The sequence below is a fragment of the Saccoglossus kowalevskii genome, chromosome 2, assembly GCF_978046115.1.
Source record: "Saccoglossus kowalevskii chromosome 2, keSacKowa6.1, whole genome shotgun sequence".
NCBI classification, from domain to species: Eukaryota; Metazoa; Hemichordata; class Enteropneusta; family Harrimaniidae; genus Saccoglossus; species Saccoglossus kowalevskii.
Window position 1 is genome coordinate 39,336,791 of NC_140642.1, and position 25,857 is coordinate 39,362,647.

The following is a 25,857-nucleotide window of genomic DNA, read 5'->3' on the forward strand; positions in this document are numbered from 1 at the left end:
GAATCATTGTCAAGACTTCTTGTCAGATATCATAGTGAATCAGTGTTCCAGAGTGTAGGAGCACAGCTTTTCTTTATTTAGTTCAGACCCAAGCTAGACCCCTCAAAGATTTATCACACCATCTTGGTTTTTTTGTCACCAGTAGTGGCGTCTTTTCAGCGTCTCTGTATGGGCCGTGCTAAGCAGTGTCACTCTGGTACCCTGACTTGGCTTTAGATGCAGTGAGTTAAACAGGCTTATATTTATAGTTTTCAAAGTCTTTATATGGACTAATCACCAGCTTGTCCGATCATTATCTGACTTTTGATTCTGCCTGCCTTGCCAAAGAAGGGGATCCTTGCTTCAGGGACTGCCAGTCACCAATGTTCAGGCTTTTATGTAAAGTGAATGAATCAACACCCCCCCCCCCCGACATAGCAGATATCGCAGATATGTATGTTCTTCAGTTCAAATAGGATTTTCATTTGTTGTCTAAATTTATGCTGCCATGTGTTTGGAATTTGCCTTGTGTGACAGATCTTAGACTAGTGCTTCCTGCAAGCATATTTGATTATTAATAAATAATATTATTTACTAACAAATAACGATAGTGACTGGCTAGTGATGATCTTTATTCATTAGTCACTGCAAGTCGCTTACATTACCCACCACACCTTCACAGATAACCACTTATCTCACTGATGTCTTATCTGGTCAAGAACATGAGCTAAAATCTGATTTACTGTGATCGGCACTGACTAATAAACAAGTGAACTATTTTTCGCTTAGAGTGTTTTTATAACTAAAACAAGAGTTGATTATTATGCCAGAATTAATTATACCCAGACCTTGAACTATAATGGCACTGTACTAACTGAGTGGTAGTTATTTCTGTGGCCTTGTCTCTAGTATCATGCCTGCCAGTGTTTAGCAATTACTTTTATTGCCTACTCCTTGTTGTGGTTCCTTGTTTGAAAAACAAACTCAAGGTGGTTACATCAGCTGATTATGATAGAGAAGCAGAAGGTATAGATTCAGTCACCCCAACCACAGTTACACTCGGGATATCACTGCATAGGCCACTGACTGATTCTATAAATAGTAGACTATCACATATGCATAGAAAGGAACCATCCAGAGAGCGTAACAGCAAGTCAACGATCAACACTATTTCATCAGTTTGGGCAGAAACATCATCTACTGTCTATCTTTTTTGTTGTTGATAATTTAGCGATCTTCCAGACTGTCTCAGTCACCTTGTGGACTAATCACTTTTTCAGAGCTAAGGGCTAGATGAACCGTCTTCCCTATACATATCCTATTATTGACACTGGGACGCAATGACCTTTGGTTACTTTGTTTACAGCAGGGAAACAACACTTGTCAGCTAGCTACATCCCGCTAGCCTGCCCAGTTATGTAAGTTATACTTTTGTGTTAATTACATTTGGACTTCCATTCACGGTGTGGGGATCGACTGCGGTGCCTGCTGAGCTCCTGATATTTAGCTACCTACTAGTACATATGTTGCTAGTAATTGGCTAGCGATGACATAAGCTAGAAACAAAAAGAAAACTGTTCAGCTAATCTAAATGTTTATTAATCACTGCAAATTACGTAAATCGACCCCCTCCCCTTTGTGAAATTATACTTTTTTTCAAGTGCTTAAAATAGATACCCTATATACATACTAAAATCATACTGTTTCCAAGTTGAGGTAACATGAATTCATGAGATTCCTTTTTTTCACACTTTATCACTATTCTAAGTTATATCTAGCTTCAAGTTCCAATAGGACCCTAAACACGGTAAACGCGTATACGCGTCAAATAACTAAATGACACCCCTTTTTACGAAGTATTTACTTCAGCGTGCGTACAATATTTTATTCAGAGACCCCCCCCCCTCCTGGGCTACGCACATCGACGACATGTGCAGATTACTTTAGAGCGGTAAAGTTATATTAGCAAACTGATTTAAACCGCGGCTCAGGCTGTATAAAATGATGATTTATACAGCATTCCCGGCTTTGCATAGCAACCCTTTGGTTAAACCATCAACTAATTCTTGTGGACTAACCCATTCTTTCCTATGTTAGGCACATATCTAACAGTATACAAATATTTTACTTAGTTGGCAGTGACATTCAACCCTGGACACATGCCCTAACTGTAAGTATTGTCTGGCGCGCCCTCTATTGGCAACAATTCCTTCTTGATAGTATAGAAAAAACAAAAGTTCAAGGATGCTTGTACACTTTACCTCATAGAGTTTGTACACAAGTATGCAGACAACAACACATACACCGCAGTTTGTTTGCTCTTATTTTTTATTGTAAGCATTTCCTCCTCCAGGGATGTTATTGGTAATAAAATTATTATTGAACACACGCAAACCTTTGAACGTTTTATCGCTACGTCTTGTGATTTTCAAGTATTCCACGTTCTCTCATTCCTCGGTAACTACACCAATGAAGCTATAAAATAGAAAGAGAGTGAACTGATTTGAACCCTGCATGATCGCTTTTTGTTTTTATGTTGTTTTTTGACGAGATTATTGTATCGCAGCCTGAGTATAGTATAGTGTAGAATATTTTATTTGACATGAAATCACACTGTGTACATATGTCTGAACAGAACATAATCACAACATGCATTCACCTCTCATCTCGCTGATTACATCATGCGACTTTGATGACCAACTTTTTGTTATGGATTCGTTACAAAAAATGCAGTTTCGCAACATTCATGGACCGAATACATCACAAAAAGTTCAAAATAGTCACACATTTCATTTGTTCTTGTCACAATTATTTTATTATGTGCAAATTTCGTAAAAGGAATTATAATTTTGTTTACTATTTCATAAAGCGGGGGATGAAGAACTCCGTGGACCACACGTTAGACACCATAGGACATTTCAATCACCCTTCTAAATCCAACGATTCATGTATCATTCCTCGGTAACTACGCCCGATGTTATTACACCTAAGCTGAATCCGGTTCGAGAAAAGGGCATCTAATCTGGACATGTCTGTGCAAATTTATTCTGGCGGGGAAAGTGGCGAGGTGACATTTACCGTGTTATATGGGGCATAACCATATAGTAACGAATGAGGTAGACATTCCAATTATTTGGTCAAGCTACGATAACCAGGAGAGCATGCCGCCAAAATGGAGTCTCGAAAGGGGACGACATTTGTAGTTGAAAATAATCAAAAGTATAAGAAATGATTTTTACTACTGTGAAAGAATTAATTATTCACTGGGTTTTAATTTTGCTTATTTCGCTGACTGGAAAATGCGCTTAATTAAAACCCAGTGAATATGTAAAATTTAGCATAGAACACATCATCTAAATGATAGAACCGTGAATTTAAAACACACTCAATATGCCTGAATTGGTAAATCAGTGAAATTTAAACCCAGTGAAAATTAGTCATTTTACAGTATCATAGTATCGCCGTCTCTCGTTCACGAACAGCGTTGTATACAGTAGCATATTGCACGGGGGTAGCCATCTATCATATGAATCACGCCACCTGTGGTATTAAATCACCCCCTAGCATTTAACGAGCAGCAAGTGTCGATGTATAACAACTGACACTATGACCAAGACATCGTAACAAGGGCATTATTGCCCGCCTCAATAATCTCCGTACACCGACCCTGTATGAAAGCATGCCCGCCCACATAAATACCTTAATTTGCCCCCATTGAAATATTCCCATGAATTGAAATAACGACAACACTATCAGTTGGTACGATTTCTCCACAGGCACCCGGCAAAGTATCGGGTATTTGGTTTGTTGACGACAGCGAAGCATAATATTACTTACTATTACTATCCGCGTATAGACGTGTTCTCACATCTCTGCATCGTGACTAACCGTGACCGCGGGACCTCTGTATAAGTTTGAAACACAGTCAGCCGACCTCTTCTGACTTGTTACATAGAACTGGGTCAGGCCAGATAGGAAAGTATGCCACAAGGAATGATTATCCGTTGCATTTTGTGTTTTAGATTAATTTATAACCGTTATGACATTGGGTTGGTCAGATCAGCGTGGCTTGTAATTGAAATCACGTGAATATGACAGCTTCTTTGTGTACATTCTATCAAATAAGAGATGAAATCAGAAAGTCAGTTGTCGAGTTCATTTATTTTATGCACGGGCTCATTTTTATGGTAATTTATCGCAAAACAGTCTAGATTTACGTCACTATTACTCAGCAATAATAACGGACAAGTAGACATGCAGTGAATACCTTTGCTGATATCAACATTCTGTTTAACAGTTAATGATTGGCACATGTTGACTAATCTTGAATCAGAATCACGAAGTTCGGCGTCCTCACTTCAAAGAAAAGATGGGTAGAAAGAAAGGAAAAATATGCTTTGAATTTTGTTTCGATCTAGTTTGAAATCACGGCCGGCTGATGGCCATGAATTGTTTTAAAACATATTGAAATATATGGGTTTCAAGCCATGAATAATTTGAGGACTTTAATGACTAAGTACGATTCTTGCAGTTTCGGCCCACATCTCAGATTATACATTCGACAAGTCGCATCGCATCAAAAACTAATTTCATAAATTAATTCTGTGAAATCGTTGTAGTAGGTCAGTCGAAAGTATGAACAGACATAAAGCGAATTAAACATTATTATTTTCAGTGTTCTTGCCTAAGCAAATGTATGGCGAATACGCAGAATTCATTTTCTAACGAATCCATTTCCAACCACGCGATAACCAGCTGTAGGGTGTATTCTTGGAAATATTCAACTGTGAGTCAGCAGACCCTATGCCAGCACTAACGTATTGCTGGACACTAATCATAGTTAACACCAACTGTTATTGCTGACATGCAGCGCATTATTTAATGCAACCGGATTAAAACATTTTAATTGTTCTTCCTGTGTGGTGAAATGTAATGATAAATAGTCTGCATATATTAAGAACAAAACCACAGAGACAAAAAGGAGAGAGAGAGAGAAATATCATGATATAACGAGAAACAGACCCAGAGACACAAAGTAAAACAGCTAAACCCGTGTCCGTGTATAACGAGTTTGTTAACACACATACTTTTACGCCCCTGTGTCCCACTCTATACGTGTTCCCGGTACGTGTTATGAGAATAATTATTATAGAAATTATATATCGAACTACACATCCACAAACGACAGTAACATAAATTATTGTTGTTGTTGCAGTGATTGTCACACTATTGGTGATCCTCATTTCATCTTAGGTTTGTTGAACAGCATTTCGCGATTCGTGAATTGCCCGAACCTACGTAGTTTTGTTTATCAAATGTGGACGGATTTTTTATCGCTGTCAACGAACTTTCTATAATTTCCATGGTTATAAAACGTAGCAACTGTGTGAAATGAGCAACTAAATGGCTACTAACTAAGCGATGGGCACTAATAACTACATGGTACATTTCCGACTATAACCACGAGCGCGAAAATCTTAGAATTTAAAAAAAATCACATTTTCGATATTTTTCAAAATCTACCACCAGTCTTTCTAATGGCCAACAAATAATTAGTGGCGCCAAGGAAATCGTCCGATTCAGTGATGTGGGGCGTTACATTGAGCCAAAGCCTAGATGAATTTGACAGTATGTAAACTTTAATTTTTAATAAATGGTTATTGACACAATAACCTACATGGAAAGAACGTCAGAATTGTTGACAGAATGTGTCGTGCACACAACGTAAAACACCTTAATAACAACTTAATTTATTGCCTGGACACAGATCAATAATAAGAATGTGCTACGCAATGAGTCAAGGATCCCGCCACCCGAATGTACAACTACCCTGTTACGAATGTTACGAATATTGGTAAGCCATGTCTATATCACCGTGTATGACCTATACACGTATCTGAAACGCATCGACTACCAAAATGACTGGTATACATCGGTGTTTCCATTGTTTCAACAGCCACACTTTCTCTTAGTTTACATAAGTTACGACTATTTTTCAAAATCTTCGATCGATGCATATTTACTTTAGGTAGGCGGATGTTTATATAGGCTTTACAGCGTTCAAGACACCAAGTCACACGGATCGACACTTTCTGATTTTAAGTCCCTAGACTAAAAAGTTCACAGGTGTACCACGACAATAAACATATTCACATCCACGCAACCTTGCTTGACATAGCTTGACTATGGGTCCATATTTGTCTTAACTCGTAGCCTGGAATGACTAGTTCGTTATAAAAAGAAAACTCGTAGTAAAAAACGCCATGCGCATGTATGAATGTGTTGCGTCATGTATCATATATGTTACACCGACCACAATTTTAACAACTGTGTTAGTCCATAGTTCGCTTCCAGGCTGCAATATTGAACAACGTTTCAACGTGTAGATGAAAGTCGTCCGCACTGATGCTTTGTATCAGATGTAATGCCAAATGGCCCTCCACTGAACCCACATAATACTCAAATGACAAATTGTAATTTCATAATCACCAACATTCATTTTATATTTCGTTTTTAGAGTTGAAAATAACAATTAAACTGTCAGCAGGTATTTTGCCATGGGCAATGGCTGTCACAATTGTTATTTTACTTATTTTCCACTATTAATTACCCCGTGAAAAAATATATAAAATAGAAGTAATGTTTTACATTTTTATATAGAATAGTGTTTTCTTACTAAAAGTATGGAATTATACACGTGAGAATTATTGTCGTGTTTTTGCTAGTATGTGAATTTAGGTAGTTGCCTCGTGGGAGCGAAGGGGTGTGGTGGTGCTGGTGGCGACGACGGCGGTGTCTGTGCTGTTACTTGTACAGACGTGCACAATCGCAAAATCCCTATAATCACCTCAGCTATACCTAGATCAAGTCATTCTCACAATTGTACCCTCTTTAAAATTAATAGCACATTAAACAAATGTCCAAACGCTCTCCCCTCACAATTTATTGACGAGAAAAGTAAGAACAGAGTGACCCACTTTGAACGGCGATTGCCGAGTTTGTTGTGTACCTCACACGACGTACTAGTATTTAACGCATATAAAATACGTTGTTTTTTTTGGGTTGTACATTCACTTTAAAATTACATTTCTTTTTGCGTGTAAATAGCATGACGTTTTGGAGGGCGTCGAGAATTATGTCATTTATTTACATAACTATGAAAATTAGGCATTTTTGTCTGTAATTAAAAATTAGCAGATATAACATAAAATATCTGTATGGCAAAGTCCGCAGTGATGGTGGGGAGGGTGCCTCCTACTACAGGCTCAAGATATAAAGTTGCTGTACATTAATTGGAAAGTGAAGTAACACAAATGCCCACACTGTTTTTGGACTGTCAACATTAACAGAAAAGTACTACAATCTTGAAAGATACAATTGTCGAGGGTAAGAAAAAAAGAACATTATATTTTTTTACCGAAACGCAACTAATTGAGATGGCGGTAGGGGTAGCTAAGATCAAGGAATCATTTTGGTTGCTATGGTTGCATAAGGTTCGCTTTGGTTGCTTATACCAAGCCGAAATCCTGTGTATAGTCGGTATTAAATATAATGTACATAAATATTATTGTCTCAATATTGCATGGATTACAAAGTATGACACAATTTAGAAACATAACTCACTTTACGTGGAAAATCCACAATATAAAATGTACCAATTGTTTTGTTCTGGAATTATTTTGTCCATATTAGAACCTTATTTAATATGTGTGCGTTTGACAGGTTGGTAAGCGGTGAAAACTACTGCGATGTTTTATTTGATTTTAACTTTTGTTCAAAAGCACCAGCATACCGATGTTGTTAAATACATACATGATTAAATATTAAACAGACACTTGGCAACTTTCCAGATGTGCGTATCCCTATTACAGTTTAATGCAAATCATTCGAATTGTGCTGTACATTGTACATTTCTTTTCCTTTCAGGAGATCATAGCTCTAAATTTGTTGATTACACTACCTTGACAACACGGTTAAATAGATTATCCATGATAAGACGCATAACATACAAGGTGGCACATACGTTGCAATGCTACACGTTGTGTGCAATGATGCACACCAGAGCATACACATGGTATACAATTACAAACACAAACTGTGAGGACACAAACACATCAGATGAAAAGATACACCAATTTGGTTCAGGGGTACACGACCTTAGTACAAGGGTACACCAATTTGGTTCAGGGATACACGACCTTTGTACAAGGGTACAACAATTTGGTTCAGGGATATACGACCTTGGTACAAGGGTACACCAATTTGGTTCAGGGGTACACGACCTTGGTACAAGGGTATACCAATTTGATTCAGGGGTGCACGACCTTGGTACAAGGGTACACCAATTTGGTTCAGGGGTACACGACCTTGGTACAAGGGTTCATCAATTTGGTTCAGGGGTACACGACCTTGGTACAAGGGTACACCAATTTGGTTCAGGAGTGCACGACCTTGGTACGAGGGTACACCAATTTGGTTCCGGGGTGCACGACCTTGGTACAAGGGGTACACCAATTTGGTTCAGGGGTACACGACCTTAGTACAAGGGTACAACAATTTGGTTCAGGGATACACGACCTTTGTACAAGGGTACACCAATTTGGTTCAGGGGTACACGACCTTGGTACAAGGGTATACCAATTTGGTTCAGGGGTACACGACTTTGGTACAAGGGTACACCAATTTGGTTCAGGGGTGCACGACCTTGGTACAAGGGGTACACCAATTTGGTTCAGGGGTACACGACCTTTGTACAAGGGTACACCAATTTGGTTCAGGGGTACACGACCTTGGTACAAGGGTACACCAATTTGATTCAGGGGTACACGACCTTGGTACAAGGGTACACCAATTTGGTTCAGGGGTACACGACCTTGGTACAAGGGTACACCAATTTGGTTCAGGGGTACACGACCTTTGTACAAGGGTACACCAATTTGGTTCAGGGGTACACGACCTTTGTACAAGGGTACACCAATTTGGTTCAGGGGTACACGACCTTTGTACAAGGGTACACCAATTTGGTTCAGGGGTACACGACCTTGGTACAAGGGTACACCAATTTGGTTCAGGGGTACACGACCTTGATACAAGGGTACACCAATTTGGTTCAGGTGTACACGACCTTGGTACAAGGGGTACACTAATTTGGTTCAGGGGTACACGACCTTGGTACAAGGGGTACACTAATTTGGTTCAGGGGTACACGACCTTGGTACAAGGGTACACCAATTTGGTTCAGGGGTACACGACCTTGGTACAAGGGTGCACCAATTTGGTTCAGGGGTACACGACCTTGGTACAAGGGTACACCAATTTGGTTCAGGGGTACACGACCTTGGTACAAGGGGTACACCAATTTGGTTCAGGGGTGCACGACCTTGATACAAGGGTACATCAATTTGGTTCAGGTGTACACGACCTTGGTACAAGGGGTACACTAATTTGGTTCAGGGGTACACGACCTTGGTACAAGGGGTACACTAATTTGGTTCAGGGGTACACGACCTTGGTACAAGGGTACACCAATTTGGTTCAGGGGTACACGACCTTGGTACAAGGGTGCACCAATTTGGTTCAGGGGTACACAACCTTGGTACAAGGGTACACCAATTTGGTTCAGGGGTACACGACCTTGGTACAAGGGGTACACCAATTTGGTTCAGGGGTGCACGACCTTGGTACAAGGGGTACACCAATTTGGTGCATGGGTACACCACACCCGGTTCAAGTGTAAGCTGGCCGGTTGCTCGGGTACATATACAAGATACAAAGAATAGGTGCAAGGGCACACGAACCAAGTACATTGGAAGGCTACGAAGATGTAGCTAGAGCTGATGATGGCCGTCAGTGTGGAAGCGTCAAGCGATAGTCCCACCCACCCTCAGCAGCGGATGGTACAAACTGTTATGTGAACCAAGGTCAGAATGAAGTCAGTTTCATTTTTTTTTAAATTACATCTCTGAATTGTACGTGTAATCTCGTTAATATGAAGCAATTTATAGTATAGTTTTTATTTATTATTAATATTAAGTTGTGTTTTAATTGTCCCTATTTTCCTTCAAGATCTTCTCAGTCAACTTGTTCCCCGTGCAAAATGACACCAAAACGAAGAAAATAAATCGGATGACCGGCAACACCCTCAACAGACGTTTTTTTTTTGGGGGGGGTGGATGTACAAGGTAATTTTCGATAAATTACTTTTTGTTATGATGATAATGGGGCGGGGTGATATTGAAATAAAAGTATATATCAATGTATCCATTTAACAGTGGTCGAAAATGACATACTTATTACAAGGGTACACATACCAGATGCAAAGTTATGTACACCGATACACACATCGTGTGCAAAGTTGAGCGCATTAGATACACAATTTCACACAATGGGTGCAAAAGTACGCACATACTGATGCAAAACAGTGCAATATAAACCCTCTAGACCTATACATCGCTCTGCGTCCGTGCAACTCTCATTACATTATGCATAACGCGTGCCCGGCAAACCCTTCAGATTTCACGCATCACTCTGGGTACGAGAAAGTATCATGGCCTCAATCATCTTTCTGTGTCTTGGAACTCACCAAACTCCAGCCATCGCCCTGGACGGAGAAACGCCCCGCGTCGCTCTGGGACTGGAAAACTAACCAGATCTCAGATATCGCTCTGGACAAAGAAAATCTCTAGAACTTAGGCATCTAGTCTGAACTTGGGAAAAATGTCCAAACCACGGGCCCATGAAACTCTGACTTTGGTATCCCTAGGCTAAGCAGATAAACTAGTAATGCTTCAAGGAACTTAAATAATGTAAGACATATATTATGTTATACAATACATATGATATTATGCGTATCCCGGATCACCACGCAGTGACATGTATACGGATTGTCCATATATACTGTTGGAAAAAAACAATGAGGTGTGTATTGAATGTATAACGCATGACGTGATTTATTTTTGATTTTTTTCTGAAATCAGGTGTTATTGCACAGTGCATAAATGAACACATTGTACAATATGTCACGATTAGCTTTCATTAAACCACAAGTAGTACATTTTACATAAAAGTCGAAAGGCTGGTGTGTCGCCCATTTGCCATATTTCTGTTCGCATTGATAATACACACACACCTTCCACGGAAACTATGGCAATGTTCCAAACTCATAACTCAACACAGACAGAATGACATGTGTGTATGCGTTTCGGTGGAACTGTGTTTACTCGGTCGTCTAACAAAAGTGACTTCTACAGTACTTATAACTATATGATTACAAATCTGTCTATATACATATAGCAAGGCGAACATCCCATGTGAATCTAGTTCTGATGTGTCTTAATGCTTACACTTGACATTCTGTAACCTTGGAAGCCATCGACAAACGCCGCCCATACACTAAACTTGAACTTGAGGTCAAAAAAGTAAACGATGTAGGTTATTTTAACAATACAAAATACACAATGTCTCACCCCAGCTCTTACTGTCAAACGCTCTTCACAATTTTAAATGCACTGTTTGAATTAAGTATTGGAATACGGCGACATTTTGAAGCTGGTTGTCCGCTGAAGAGAAGTGAGTCAAATTAATAATGATAACAGGCATAGTCTCTTGTAGAGAAAGCTAGTAGGAATTGAAAGTGAAGTGTTCATAAAATGTTATTTGCTGTCGGGGATGTTAGTGTCTGGCACTGCCACCACCCTCCAATGTAAGTCACGTGGTCTGTCGAGATAAAAGTGAAAACTGTTCACCTCTTGGTAACGTGGTAAGCTGAACAGTCTATCACTGGTCGCCGTCGTCCAAGTCTCGCTAGCTAGCTGCAGACTTACCAAGGAAGATCAAGGTATTGTCTATACCGGTAGTATACACATTGTTTCACTCTGTTCTATTTATCGCTAGGATTCTCCGTACACACACACACACATACACATACACAACCTCCAACGTGAGTAGAACATGTTATACACGGTGACATTGTTAGAATCTTGTTCAATCAAAGCTGCCTATCTAAACGTAACCAGGATTTTCACTACAATTGTTACGCGGTTCATATTTTCAAGTAAATCTAATTTTAATGTGATGTTCAAAAAATTGTGGTTCGACACATGAAACTAGGATATTTATTTATATAGACAAAAACAGTGACATATAGGTGAAACTTATCAGTTTACATTCTACTCTATAATACACTCAGCGAGATCTGATCCGTGTATACAGTCTATATTATGTTGTTGATGACAGCGGGACATTTGTGTGTATCTGTGTATATTACTGATATTCACACTGTGCCAAATTTCTCACATAGAAAATGACATGCTTCTTTTCTAGGTTATCATGGCATTAACGTCAATCGCATATTCCACGTACCAACAGGAAATCCTACCTTCTGCATTTTTGAAAAAAAGAGAAACAAAATTTTGTGACTTGATTTGTTTACTGATAATTATTGCCATAGCCATAACTAATCTGGGACAGAAAGTGGTCTAATGACGAAGGTGCGGTAATCAAAAACAAGTTTGACAGATATTGATTAATTGTCAGTGCTGTTTTTTTAAAAAAGGGGTGCAGGTCTCCATTGGTGATTGGTGCATGCAGCTATAACCAGTTGCGTTCACTTTATGTTTCTTTATTCGTCATTAGGCAACCGATCATCATGATGCATATTTATGCATATCTGGTGTTACTACTTTCTCTGGCCAGTGTCAGTTTGTTCCAAGTAACAGGTGGGTGACGTTATAGATATCTCGCAGTACATTTAATATTGTGTCACTATCATTCTGCAATTCAACACATATTATACGTCTATGTCTATTTTAAGTGAATGATATGCGTGTTCTGGATTCTCGAACCCGGTGTGAAGTGGAGTGGGTGGTCGGCATAACTACGCTATATCACCGCATTACACCTTTGATTCGGAATAAAAACAATAAAAAAATATTTGATGTTGTTTTATAGAAACTTTTCACGGTAACCCATATCTAAACTAGATGAATGATTTTTTTAATCCGACATTGATTTTTGACGTCGCCCCTAATACCTCTAATGTAATGAGATCGTTTGACAACATTGACTTGGGATTGGCCACATACAATGTGTTCATTTTATAAAACACATCCGTTTCATTTTTTTTGGAAACTGGATCTTTTTATTGAAGACATCAATTTTTTTCGGATAAAATAATTTGCGCTTACACAAAGCACGTCATCACTGGACGAGCTCCACGTGTAGCTGTGAACGTACAACGGCATAACAAATATTTTTTAAAGTAAATCAAAACACTGTTTGAAAGAATTATATGTGTTGAACTGTTGATTAGTTAAATGTAAATGCAATGATAAATACACCTATGGCGACGACTGACGCTTAAGTTGACATCGGAATGTAACATGTACAAGTACTACCAGGCACGTGAAAGTGCTGACGTCATGCAGGTGAAACCTTAAAAAGTTAGTGTTTGTAAACACAAAAGAAAGTAAATACAACATAACAACCTCTCAAGTTAACGAGTGGTAGTACCAGTAGACACCGCCTCAAGGCTCGCCTTGTCACGCATCATCATCTATGACCTCAATTCCCAATGTTCTAATTCATGTCACTTTGAAATTATTCAGAATAAATATAATTCTATTAATGCCTCGGCTTTCTTCTTAAACCGCAACAAAACAACACAATTGGGAATTTTGGTATTACGTGACATGTCCCAGTACGTCATATAATCATGAGCCTCGTTCATAGACAGACGTACATTAATCACTGAACGCGTAACATGTATATGACACCATTATATGACAAGTAAAAAATACGGTTTTAAATACCGAAAAAATCTGAAAAAAAAACAACCGTTTAGCTCATTTCTTACAGTGCCCATTTCTTACTAGAAGGTGGCCGTGCACATCACGAACCAAGCAAACTTCAAAGGATTCGCAGTTTTATCCTGTGCATCACAAATACACAAATCCTATATCTGCATCTCCGAAATTAATTAATTAATTTCACTATGAAGCAAAATAAAAAAAACAATATTATACTAAACATCTTTGAACATGTTGGACGTGCTATCTCTGAAATCAAGGTTATCTGAGTGTACCTCGAAGCGCCACCACTGTACTTGTCAAGGCACGCTTAAGTGGGGGGTGTTTCATGGAGTAACATTTACATTGTGAACAATATTTTGGAATCTCATAGAAATGTAAAATAATTGATTAGGAATATGGTCATCGTTACGAAAATCAAGCCTTATCTGTATGTAGTTATGTCTTGCATGCATAGTTGCTAATGCTTTGTAGCCTTCAACGTATTGGTTATGTTTAGTGCAGGTTTTCAAGGGTTCTCTTTACTGTAAACGCATTAATTGGTTTTTCAATTTAGACATTTTCACTGATAAATAAAAGCCGCTAAATTAAATCCACGTCAACACGTGAAATGACAATAGAACTTATTGTTTTTTTTTTGCCAAGTCCGGTAACCAGTGAAATAGATCATTATAGTGAAATTTAATGCCAGTGAAAATAAATGGTTTTACAGTATTAGGTATGAGCTCCCGTTGGCTAGCTCAACAAACCCTAACTCACATTCAATACCTTAACAATTTAAATTTGTCTATTTCACGTAGTATGTCGTTAATGTTTAGTATATTTAAGTCGTGAGAATCAATGTAGGTTCTCGTTTTGCCTGGCCTGGGTACCGTTACTAAGCTAGAAAGAGTTGGGTATGTAGCTGGTAATATTATCTCTTGCCAAGTGAATCGAACAAGTGCATTATTCCGCCGACCGTTTAATGCATACGTACAGTGCTCCCTCATTAAATCGCGGGTGTCAGGATCAAAGCAAAGTTTATCAAGGACGGGCAGACTGGATAATTTTCGCTTAGATATGGCGCTCAACTTGAGAATGATGGATTGTTAACTTTGCTATGAGTTTTGTATTGTTTTATCAAAGAAACTCCACCGTAAATTAATGAGTTGACACATCGAGCCAAGACACAGAAACCTTTTGTATCTCATTAATTGAAGGGGCAAATAGTTTTAAATGTCGGAGATATCGACTACATTTGAAAAAAAACAAACAACAACAACATTGCCAATAGTCGATATCTCCACCTTAACCAGAAGTCATTTTACTTTCCACGCTGATTGAACAACAGGCTTTACGTCTGGATACTCAATAATAAATTGCACTGCGGCAATGGGCTTTATGTCTTTTCTGTCTGGCGGAAGGTATGATATCCTAGCCATTAACTTTGGCATGTCATGAATTATTATTTGCTTATGGTGGACTTTGACTATATGCTATGATTCTGCTGCCCAGTAATGGTGTATATATGTTCATCTGTACTAAAACAAATAAAACATCATGTGAAATGATTCCTTCGTATTATGCACACAACTCAATATCTATATTCTTATATATTATCTGATAGCTATATGTGATGTTAACAACATTATATTGCAGGGGCCAAGCCAGGTCAATGCCCTCAGGCTGTTCTTCTACAAAATGAAACAGTTGGCGCATGCGTACAACAATGCAACACTGATGAATCATGTGCAGAATTCCTAAAATGTTGTTCAAATGGATGTGGAACAATTTGCATGAACCCAACACCAGGTAAGTTTAGGAATTCTCACACAGACGGTAACCTCGTAAGTAGTGTTGAAATAACATTTTCACACATCACAGAAATTGGGGAAGTGAATACGAACATTTTAATAATAATGTTTATTTGCCATAGATTACATAAAAAATAACAATACAGCAATAAATAATAACTAATAAATATTGATAAATAATAATAATATTAATCTATGGCTGGGAAACAGAAATTAGCTCATGCAGAGCTAGTCTAGTCTATTTCCCATCATTCACACCATTCTTTTGTTAGTAAATCAATCACTCGCAGTTATTTTTTGCACACATACGTAAGATAGTGTTAATATTTTCGGGGAAAATTTTACATATGATAAAAGCAAGGTGTATATTTTAATATATGTTTTACTCGGAGGTGACTTATCTGATTTCATGGTAGCCCTACAAATACGTTTTCAAATGTTAAGGACAGTTGAATTTTCGCACATACAGTAACACAATTATCCAAAATACCCTTAGACTAACATGCAGAAATTTGTCAGATTGATTGAAGTGTGCATCAAGTTTCAGTAATATGTCATTTACATGCCATTTATGATCAATCTTTTTGCAGTTGTTAAAGATGGTGTATGCCCAGTGGTTCAACAAGGGCAGGCCGGAACATGCAATATGGAATGCTACGATGATGCACATTGTGAGGGAAGCATGAAATGTTGCAGTAATGGATGTGGACGTGTATGTGTTGATGCTCAACCAGGTGAGTGTGATATTTTCAGTAGTTGATATCAATCTGTTCACATTTTGGTTCTCTACCCTATAAAATCAAGCAATAATTTTCATTTAAATGTTAGCTGTTTCAAGAACCCCAGCAAATACCTGCTATAATATTTATGAATATGTTATATGACAGGTCCAAAACCAGGTGAATGTCCAGCTGTTCCAGCAGGGCATGTGGGAATTTGCAGTGATTCCTGCGAAAATGATCATTCATGCTCGCAGTTCCAGAAATGTTGTAGCAATGGTTGTGGGCATGTATGTGTCGATCTTGTGCCTGTTACTAAACAAGGAGTGTGCCCAGCCATACAACCAGGCATGGGTGGCATCTGTTCACAAGAGTGCAATGGCGATGAACATTGTGATGGAGACCAGAAATGTTGCAGTAATGGATGTGGACGTGTTTGTGTTGATGCTGAACCATGTAAGTAGTGGTTTCCGCAATTTTCAAAAACTATAAGAAGTTTATAAAGAAGGGGCTAGACAATTCTTTGTAATCGACTACATTGTTAGCTAGTCACCCACTATCATTTATCCATTAAACATGTGTCTATGGTAAGGCAATCTTTTGAATTAGTTTATTCAAGGTAAAAAAAACGAAGTATGTTTGTAACATGTTTCATTTTGTGATGAAATATCTGTCATTGCCCGAGGCGAATATTAAGATTGTTTAATTAAAATATGATAATATGGTGGGAACTCAGTTCACCAGATTATCTAATATGTTCGGCAAAACTGAATACATTGGATTTACATACATATCACATCCATCTACAATATTTGCTAACCTATCTTATCTTACAGTAATCAAACCTGGTCAATGCCCTGCTGTTCAACAAGATACAGTTGGAACATGTGTACAACTATGCGACAATGATGAATCATGTGCAGAATTCCAAAAATGTTGTTCAAATGGTTGTGGAACAGTTTGCGTAGACCCAACACCAGGTAAGTTGAGGAATTTTCACACAGAAAATAACACAATTATCCAAAATACCCTTAGACAAACATGCAGAAATTTGTCATATTGATTGTGCATCAAGTTTCAGTAATATGTCATTTACATGCCATTTATGATCAATCTTTTTGCAGTTGTTAAAGATGGTGTATGCCCAGTGGTTCAACAAGGGCAGGCCGGAACATGCAATATGGAATGCTACGATGATGCACATTGTGAGGGAAGCATGAAATGTTGCAGTAATGGATGTGGACGTGTATGTGTTGATGCTCAACCAGGTGAGTGTGATATTTCCAGTATTTGATATCAATCTGTTCACGTTTTGGTTCTCTATCCTATGAAATCAAGCAATAATTTTCATTTAAATGTTAGCTGTTTCAAGAACCCCAGCAAATACCTGTTATAATATTTATGAATATGTTATATGACAGGTCCAAAACCAGGTGAATGTCCAGCTGTTCCAGCAGGGCATGTGGGAATTTGCAGTGATTCCTGCGAAAATGATCATTCATGCTCGCAGTTCCAGAAATGTTGTAGCAATGGTTGTGGGCATGTATGTGTCGATCTTGTACCTGTTACTAAACAAGGAGTGTGCCCAGCCATACAACCAGGCATGGGTGGCATCTGTTCACAAGAGTGCAATGGCGATGAACATTGTGATGGAGACCAGAAATGTTGCAGTAATGGATGTGGACGTGTTTGTGTTGATGCTGAACCATGTAAGTAGTGGTTTCCGCAATTTTCAAAAACTATAAGAAGTTTATAAAGAAGGGCTAGACAATTCTTTGTAATCGACTACATTGTTAGCTAGTCACCCACTGTCATTTATCCATTAAACATGTGTCTATGGTAAGGCAATCTTTTGAATTAGTTTATTCAAGGTAAAAAAAACGAAGTATGTTTGTAACATGTTTCATTTTATGATGAAATATCTGTCATTGCCCGAGGCGAATATCAAGATTGTTTAATTAAAATATGATAATATGGTGGGAACTCAGTTCACCAGATTATCTAATATGTTCGGCAAAACTGAATACATTGGATTTACATACATATCACATCCATCTACAATATTTGCAATCATATCTTATCTTACAGTAATCAAACCTGGTCAATGCCCTGCTGTTCAACAAGATACAGTTGGAACATGTGTACAACTATGCGACAATGATGAATCATGTGCAGAATTCCAAAAATGTTGTTCAAATGGTTGTGGAACAGTTTGTGTAGACCCAACACCAGGTAAGTTGAGGAATTTTCACACAGAAAATAACTCAATTATCCAAAATACCCTTAGACAAACATGCAGAAATTTGTCATATGGATTGTGCATCAAGTTTCAGTAATATGTCATTTACATGCCATTTATGATCAATCTTTTTGCAGTTGTTAAAGATGGTGTATGCCCAGTGGTTCAACAAGGGCAGGCCGGAACATGCAATATGGAATGCTACGATGATGCACATTGTGAGGGAAGCATGAAATGTTGCAGTAATGGATGTGGACGTGTATGTGTTGATGCTCAACCAGGTGAGTGTGATATTTCCAGTATTTGATATCAATCTGTTCACGTTTTGGTTCTCTATCCTATGAAATCAAGCAATAATTTTCATTTAAATGTTAGCTGTTTCAAGAACCCCAGCAAATACCTGTTATAATATTTATGAATATGTTATATGACAGGTCCAAAACCAGGTGAATGTCCAGCTGTTCCAGCAGGGCATGTGGGAATTTGCAGTGATTCATGCGAAAATGATCATTCATGCTCGCAGTTCCAGAAATGTTGTAGCAATGGTTGTGGGCATGTATGTGTCGATCTTGTGCCTGTTACTAAACAAGGAGTGTGCCCAGCCATACAACCAGGCATGGGTGGCATCTGTTCACAAGAGTGCAATGGCGATGAACATTGTGATGGAGACCAGAAATGTTGCAGTAATGGATGTGGACGTGTTTGTGTTGATGCTGAACCATGTAAGTAGTGGTTTCCGCAATTTTCAAAAACTATAAGAAGTTTATAAAGAAGGGGCTAGACAATTCTTTGTAATCGACTACATTGTTAGCTAGTCACCCACTGTCATTTATCCATTAAACATGTGTCTATGGTAAGGCAATCTTTTGAATTAGTTTATTCAAGGTAAAAAAAACGAAGTATGTTTGTAACATGTTTCATTTTATGATGAAATATCTGTCATTGCCCGAGGCGAATATCAAGATTGTTTAATTAAAATATGATAATATGGTGGGAACTCAGTTCACCAGATTATCTAATATGTTCGGCAAAACTGAATACATTGGATTTACATACATATCACATCCATCTACAATATTTGCAATCATATCTTATCTTACAGTAATCAAACCTGGTCAATGCCCTGCTGTTCAACAAGATACAGTTGGAACATGTGTACAACTATGCGACAATGATGAATCATGTGCAGAATTCCAAAAATGTTGTTCAAATGGTTGTGGAACAGTTTGTGTAGACCCAACACCAGGTAAGTTGAGGAATTTTCACACAGAAAATAACTCAATTATCCAAAATACCCTTAGACAAACATGCAGAAATTTGTCATATGGATTGTGCATCAAGTTTCAGTAATATGTCATTTACATGCCATTTATGATCAATCTTTTTGCAGTTGTTAAAGATGGTGTATGCCCAGTGGTTCAACAAGGGCAGGCCGGAACATGCAATATGGAATGCTACGATGATGCACATTGTGAGGGAAGCATGAAATGTTGCAGTAATGGATGTGGACGTGTATGTGTTGATGCTCAACCAGGTGAGTGTGATATTTCCAGTATTTGATATCAATCTGTTCACGTTTTGGTTCTCTATCCTATGAAATCAAGCAATAATTTTCATTTAAATGTTAGCTGTTTCAAGAACCCCAGCAAATACCTGTTATAATATTTATGAATATGTTATATGACAGGTCCAAAACCAGGTGAATGTCCAGCTGTTCCAGCAGGGCATGTGGGAATTTGCAGTGATTCATGCGAAAATGATCATTCATGCTCGCAGTTCCAGAAATGTTGTAGCAATGGTTGTGGGCATGTATGTGTCGATCTTGTGCCTGTTACTAAACAAGGAGTGTGCCCAGCCATACAACCAGGCATGGGTGGCATCTGTTCACAAGAGTGCAATGGCGATGAACATTGTGATGGAGACCAGAAATGTTGCAGTAATGGATGTGGACGTGTTTGTGTTGATGCTGAACCATGTAAGTAGTGGTTTCCGCAATTTTCAAAAACTATAAGAAGTTTATAAAGAAGGGGCTAGACAATTCTTTGTAATCGACTACATTGTTAGCTAGTCACCCACTTTCATTTATTCATTAAACATGTGTCTATGGTAAGGCAATCTTTTGAATTAGTTTATTCAAGGTAAAAAAAACGAAGTATGTTTGTAACATGTTTCATTTTATGATGAAATATCTGTCATTGCCCGAGGCGAATATCAAGATTGTTTAATTAAAATATGATAATATGGTGGGAACTCAGTTCACCAGATTATCTAATATGTTCGGCAAAACTGAATACATTGGATTTACATACATATCACATCCATCTACAATATTTGCAATCATATCTTATCTTACAGTAATCAAACCTGGTCAATGCCCTGCTGTTCAACAAGATACAGTTGGAACATGTGTACAACTATGCGACAATGATGAATCATGTGCAGAATTCCAAAAATGTTGTTCAAATGGTTGTGGAACAGTTTGCGTAGACCCAACACCAGGTAAGTTGAGGAATTTTCACACAGAAAATAACACAATTATTCAAAATACCCTTAGACAAACATGCAGAAATTTGTCATATGGATTGTGCATCAAGTTTCAGTAATATGTCATTTACATGCCATTTATGATCAATCTTTTTGCAGTTGTTAAAGATGGTGTATGCCCAGTGGTTCAACAAGGGCAGGCCGGAACATGCAATATGGAATGCTACGATGATGCACATTGTGAGGGAAGCATGAAATGTTGCAGCAATGGATGTGGACGTGTATGTGTTGATGCTCAACCAGGTGAGTGTGATATTTCCAGTATTTTATATCAATCTGTTCACGTTTTGGTTCTCTATCCTATGAAATCAAGCAATAATTTTCATTTAAATGTTAGCTGTTTCAAGGATCCCAGCAAATACCTGTTATAATATTTGTGAATATGTTATATAACAGGTCCAAAACCAGGTGAATGTCCAGCTGTTCCAGCAGGGCATGTGGGAATTTGCAGTGATTCATGCGAAAATGATCATTCATGCTCGCAGTTCCAGAAATGTTGTAGCAATGGTTGTGGGCATGTATGTGTCGATCTTGTGCCTGTTACTAAACAAGGAGTGTGCCCAGCCATACAACCAGGCATGGGTGGCATCTGTTCACAAGAGTGCAATGGCGATGAACATTGTGATGGAGACCAGAAATGTTGCAGTAATGGATGTGGACGTGTTTGTGTTGATGCTGAACCATGTAAGTAGTGGTTTCCGCAATTTTCAAAAACTATAAGAAGTTTATAAAGAAGGGGCTAGACAATTCTTTGTAATCGACTACATTGTTAGCTAGTCACCCACTGTCATTTATCCATTAAACATGTGTCTATGGTAAGGCAATCTTTTGAATTAGTTTATTCAAGGTAAAAAAAACGAAGTATGTTTGTAACATGTTTCATTTTATGATGAAATATCTGTCATTGCCCGAGGCGAATATTAAGATTGTTTAATTAAAATATGATAATATGGTGGGAACTCAGTTCACCAGATTATCTAATATGTTCGGCAAAACTGAATACATTGGATTTACATACATATCACATCCATCTACAATATTTGCAATCATATCTTATCTTACAGTAATCAAACCTGGTCAATGCCCTGCTGTTCAACAAGATACAGTTGGAACATGTGTACAACTATGCGACAATGATGAATCATGTGCAGAATTCCAAAAATGTTGTTCAAATGGTTGTGGAACAGTTTGCGTAGACCCAACACCAGGTAAGTTGAGGAATTTTCACACAGAAAATAACACAATTATTCAAAATACCCTTAGACAAACATGCAGAAATTTGTCATATGGATTGTGCATCAAGTTTCAGTAATATGTCATTTACATGCCATTTATGATCAATCATTTTGCAGTTGTTAAAGATGGTGTATGCCCAGTGGTTCAACAAGGGCAGGCCGGAACATGCAATATGGAATGCTACGATGATGCACATTGTGAGGGAAGCATGAAATGTTGCAGTAATGGATGTGGACGTGTATGTGTTGATGCTCAACCAGGTGAGTGTGATATTTCCAGTATTTGATATCAATCTGTTCACGTTTTGGTTCTCTATCCTATGAAATCAAGCAATAATTTTCATTTAAATGTTAGCTGTTTCAAGAACCCCAGCAAATACCTGTTATAATATTTATGAATATGTTATATGACAGGTCCAAAACCAGGTGAATGTCCAGCTGTTCCAGCAGGGCATGTGGGAATTTGCAGTGATTCCTGCGAAAATGATCATTCATGCTCGCAGTTCCAGAAATGTTGTAGCAATGGTTGTGGGCATGTATGTGTCGATCTTGTGCCTGTTACTAAACAAGGAGTGTGCCCAGCCATACAACCAGGCATGGGTGGCATCTGTTCACAAGAGTGCAATGGCGATGAACATTGTGATGGAGACCAGAAATGTTGCAGTAATGGATGTGGACGTGTTTGTGTTGATGCTGAACCATGTAAGTAGTGGTTTCCGCAATTTTCAAAAACTATAAGAAGTTTATAAAGAAGGGGCTAGACAATTCTTTGTAATCGACTACATTGTTAGCTAGTCACCCACTGTCATTTATCCATTAAACATGTGTCTATGGTAAGGCAATCTTTTGAATTAGTTTATTCAAGGTAAAAAAACGAAGTATGTTTGTAACATGTTTCATTTTATGATGAAATATCTGTCATTGCCCGAGGCGAATATTAAGATTGTTTAATTAAAATATGATAATATGGTGGGAACTCAGTTCACCAGATTATCTAATATGTTCGGCAAAACTGAATACATTGGATTTACATACATATCACATCCATCTACAATATTTGCAATCATATCTTATCTTACAGTAATCAAACCTGGTCAATGCCCTGCTGTTCAACAAGATACAGTTGGAACATGTGTACAACTATGCGACAATGATGAATCATGTGCAGAATTCCAAAAATGTTGTTCAAATGGTTGTGGAACAGTTTGCGTAGACCCAACACCAGGTAAGTTGAGGAATTTTCACACAGAAAATAACACAATTATTCAAAATACCCTTAGACAAACATGCAGAAATTTGTCATATGGATTGTGCATCAAGTTTCAGTAATATGTCATTTACATGCCATTTATGATCAATCATTTTGCAGTTGTTAAAGATGGTGTATGCCCAGTGGTTCAACAAGGGCAGGCCGGAACATGCAATATGGAATGCTACGATGATGCACATTGTGAGGGAAGCATGAAATGTTGCAGTAATGGATGTGGACGTGTATGTGTTGATGCTCAACCAGGTGAGTGTGATATTTCCAGTATTTGATATCAATCTGTTCACGTTTTGGTTCTCTATCCTATGAAATCAAGCAATAATTTTCATTTAAATGTTAGCTGTTTCAAGAACCCCAGCAAATACCTGTTATAATATTTATGAATATGTTATATGACAGGTCCAAAACCAGGTGAATGTCCAGCTGTTCCAGCAGGGCATGTGGGAATTTGCAGTGATTCCTGCGAAAATGATCATTCATGCTCGCAGTTCCAGAAATGTTGTAGCAATGGTTGTGGGCATGTATGTGTCGATCTTGTGCCTGTTACTAAACAAGGAGTGTGCCCAGCCATACAACCAGGCATGGGTGGCATCTGTTCACAAGAGTGCAATGGCGATGAACATTGTGATGGAGACCAGAAATGTTGCAGTAATGGATGTGGACGTGTTTGTGTTGATGCTGAACCATGTAAGTAGTGGTTTCCGCAATTTTCAAAAACTATAAGAAGTTTATAAAGAAGGGGCTAGACAATTCTTTGTAATCGACTACATTGTTAGCTAGTCACCCACTTTCATTTATTCATTAAACATGTGTCTATGGTAAGGCAATCTTTTGAATTAGTTTATTCAAGGTAAAAAAAAAGAAGTATGTTTGTAACATGTTTCATTTTATGATGAAATATCTGTCATTGCCCGAGGCGAATATCAAGATTGTTTAATTAAAATATGATAATATGGTGGGAACTCAGTTCACCAGATTATCTAATATGTTCGGCAAAACTGAATACATTGGATTTACATACATATCACATCCATCTACAATATTTGCAATCATATCTTATCTTACAGTAATCAAACCTGGTCAATGCCCTGCTGTTCAACAAGATACAGTTGGAACATGTGTACAACTATGCGACAATGATGAATCATGTGCAGAATTCCAAAAATGTTGTTCAAATGGTTGTGGAACAGTTTGCGTAGACCCAACACCAGGTAAGTTGAGGAATTTTCACACAGAAAGTAACACAATTATTCAAAATACCCTTAGACAAACATGCAGAAATTTGTCATATGGATTGTGCATCAAGTTTCAGTAATATGTCATTTACATGCCATTTATGATCAATCTTTTTGCAGTTGTTAAAGATGGTGTATGCCCAGTGGTTCAACAAGGGCAGGCCGGAACATGCAATATGGAATGCTACGATGATGCACATTGTGAGGGAAGCATGAAATGTTGCAGTAATGGATGTGGACGTGTATGTGTTGATGCTCAACCAGGTGAGTGTGATATTTCCAGTATTTGATATCAATCTGTTCACGTTTTGGTTCTCTATCCTATGAAATCAAGCAATAATTTTCATTTAAATGTTAGCTGTTTCAAGAACCCCAGCAAATACCTGTTATAATATTTATGAATATGTTATATGACAGGTCCAAAACCAGGTGAATGTCCAGCTGTTCCAGCAGGGCATGTGGGAATTTGCAGTGATTCATGCGAAAATGATCATTCATGCTCGCAGTTCCAGAAATGTTGTAGCAATGGTTGTGGGCATGTATGTGTCGATCTTGTGCCTGTTACTAAACAAGGAGTGTGCCCAGCCATACAACCAGGCATGGGTGGCATCTGTTCACAAGAGTGCAATGGCGATGAACATTGTGATGGAGACCAGAAATGTTGCAGTAATGGATGTGGACGTGTTTGTGTTGATGCTGAACCATGTAAGTAGTGGTTTCCGCAATTTTCAAAAACTATAAGAAGTTTATAAAGAAGGGGCTAGACAATTCTTTGTAATCGACTACATTGTTAGCTAGTCACCCACTGTCATTTATCCATTAAACATGTGTCTATGGTAAGGCAATCTTTTGAATTAGTTTATTCAAGGTAAAAAAAACGAAGTATGTTTGTAACATGTTTCATTTTATGATGAAATATCTGTCATTGCCCGAGGCGAATATCAAGATTGTTTAATTAAAATATGATAATATGGTGGGAACTCAGTTCACCAGATTATCTAATATGTTCGGCAAAACTGAATACATTGGATTTACATACAT

General features: G+C 38.1%; 1 protein-coding gene across 1 annotated transcript in view; it reads left to right on the top strand.

Moving 5' to 3' along the window:
- The first annotated feature begins 7,415 nt into the window (after nt 1–7,415).
- Nucleotides 7,416–25,857, top strand: part of LOC102803789 (uncharacterized) — a 39,531-nt gene continuing 21,089 nt past the window's right edge. The window contains exons 1-26 of the mRNA XM_085505830.1: nt 7,416–7,518; nt 7,906–8,505; nt 15,423–15,575; nt 16,168–16,311; nt 16,465–16,752; nt 17,133–17,276; nt 17,421–17,564; nt 17,718–18,005; nt 18,385–18,528; nt 18,673–18,816; nt 18,970–19,257; nt 19,638–19,781; nt 19,926–20,069; nt 20,223–20,510; nt 20,891–21,034; nt 21,179–21,322; nt 21,476–21,763; nt 22,144–22,287; nt 22,432–22,575; nt 22,729–23,016; nt 23,396–23,539; nt 23,684–23,827; nt 23,981–24,268; nt 24,649–24,792; nt 24,937–25,080; nt 25,234–25,521. Of these exons, the coding sequence (XP_085361956.1) occupies nt 7,416–7,518; nt 7,906–8,505; nt 15,423–15,575; nt 16,168–16,311; nt 16,465–16,752; nt 17,133–17,276; nt 17,421–17,564; nt 17,718–18,005; nt 18,385–18,528; nt 18,673–18,816; nt 18,970–19,257; nt 19,638–19,781; nt 19,926–20,069; nt 20,223–20,510; nt 20,891–21,034; nt 21,179–21,322; nt 21,476–21,763; nt 22,144–22,287; nt 22,432–22,575; nt 22,729–23,016; nt 23,396–23,539; nt 23,684–23,827; nt 23,981–24,268; nt 24,649–24,792; nt 24,937–25,080; nt 25,234–25,521 (5,320 nt within the window). The remainder of the gene's footprint in view (nt 7,519–7,905; nt 8,506–15,422; nt 15,576–16,167; nt 16,312–16,464; nt 16,753–17,132; nt 17,277–17,420; nt 17,565–17,717; nt 18,006–18,384; nt 18,529–18,672; nt 18,817–18,969; nt 19,258–19,637; nt 19,782–19,925; nt 20,070–20,222; nt 20,511–20,890; nt 21,035–21,178; nt 21,323–21,475; nt 21,764–22,143; nt 22,288–22,431; nt 22,576–22,728; nt 23,017–23,395; nt 23,540–23,683; nt 23,828–23,980; nt 24,269–24,648; nt 24,793–24,936; nt 25,081–25,233; nt 25,522–25,857) is intronic.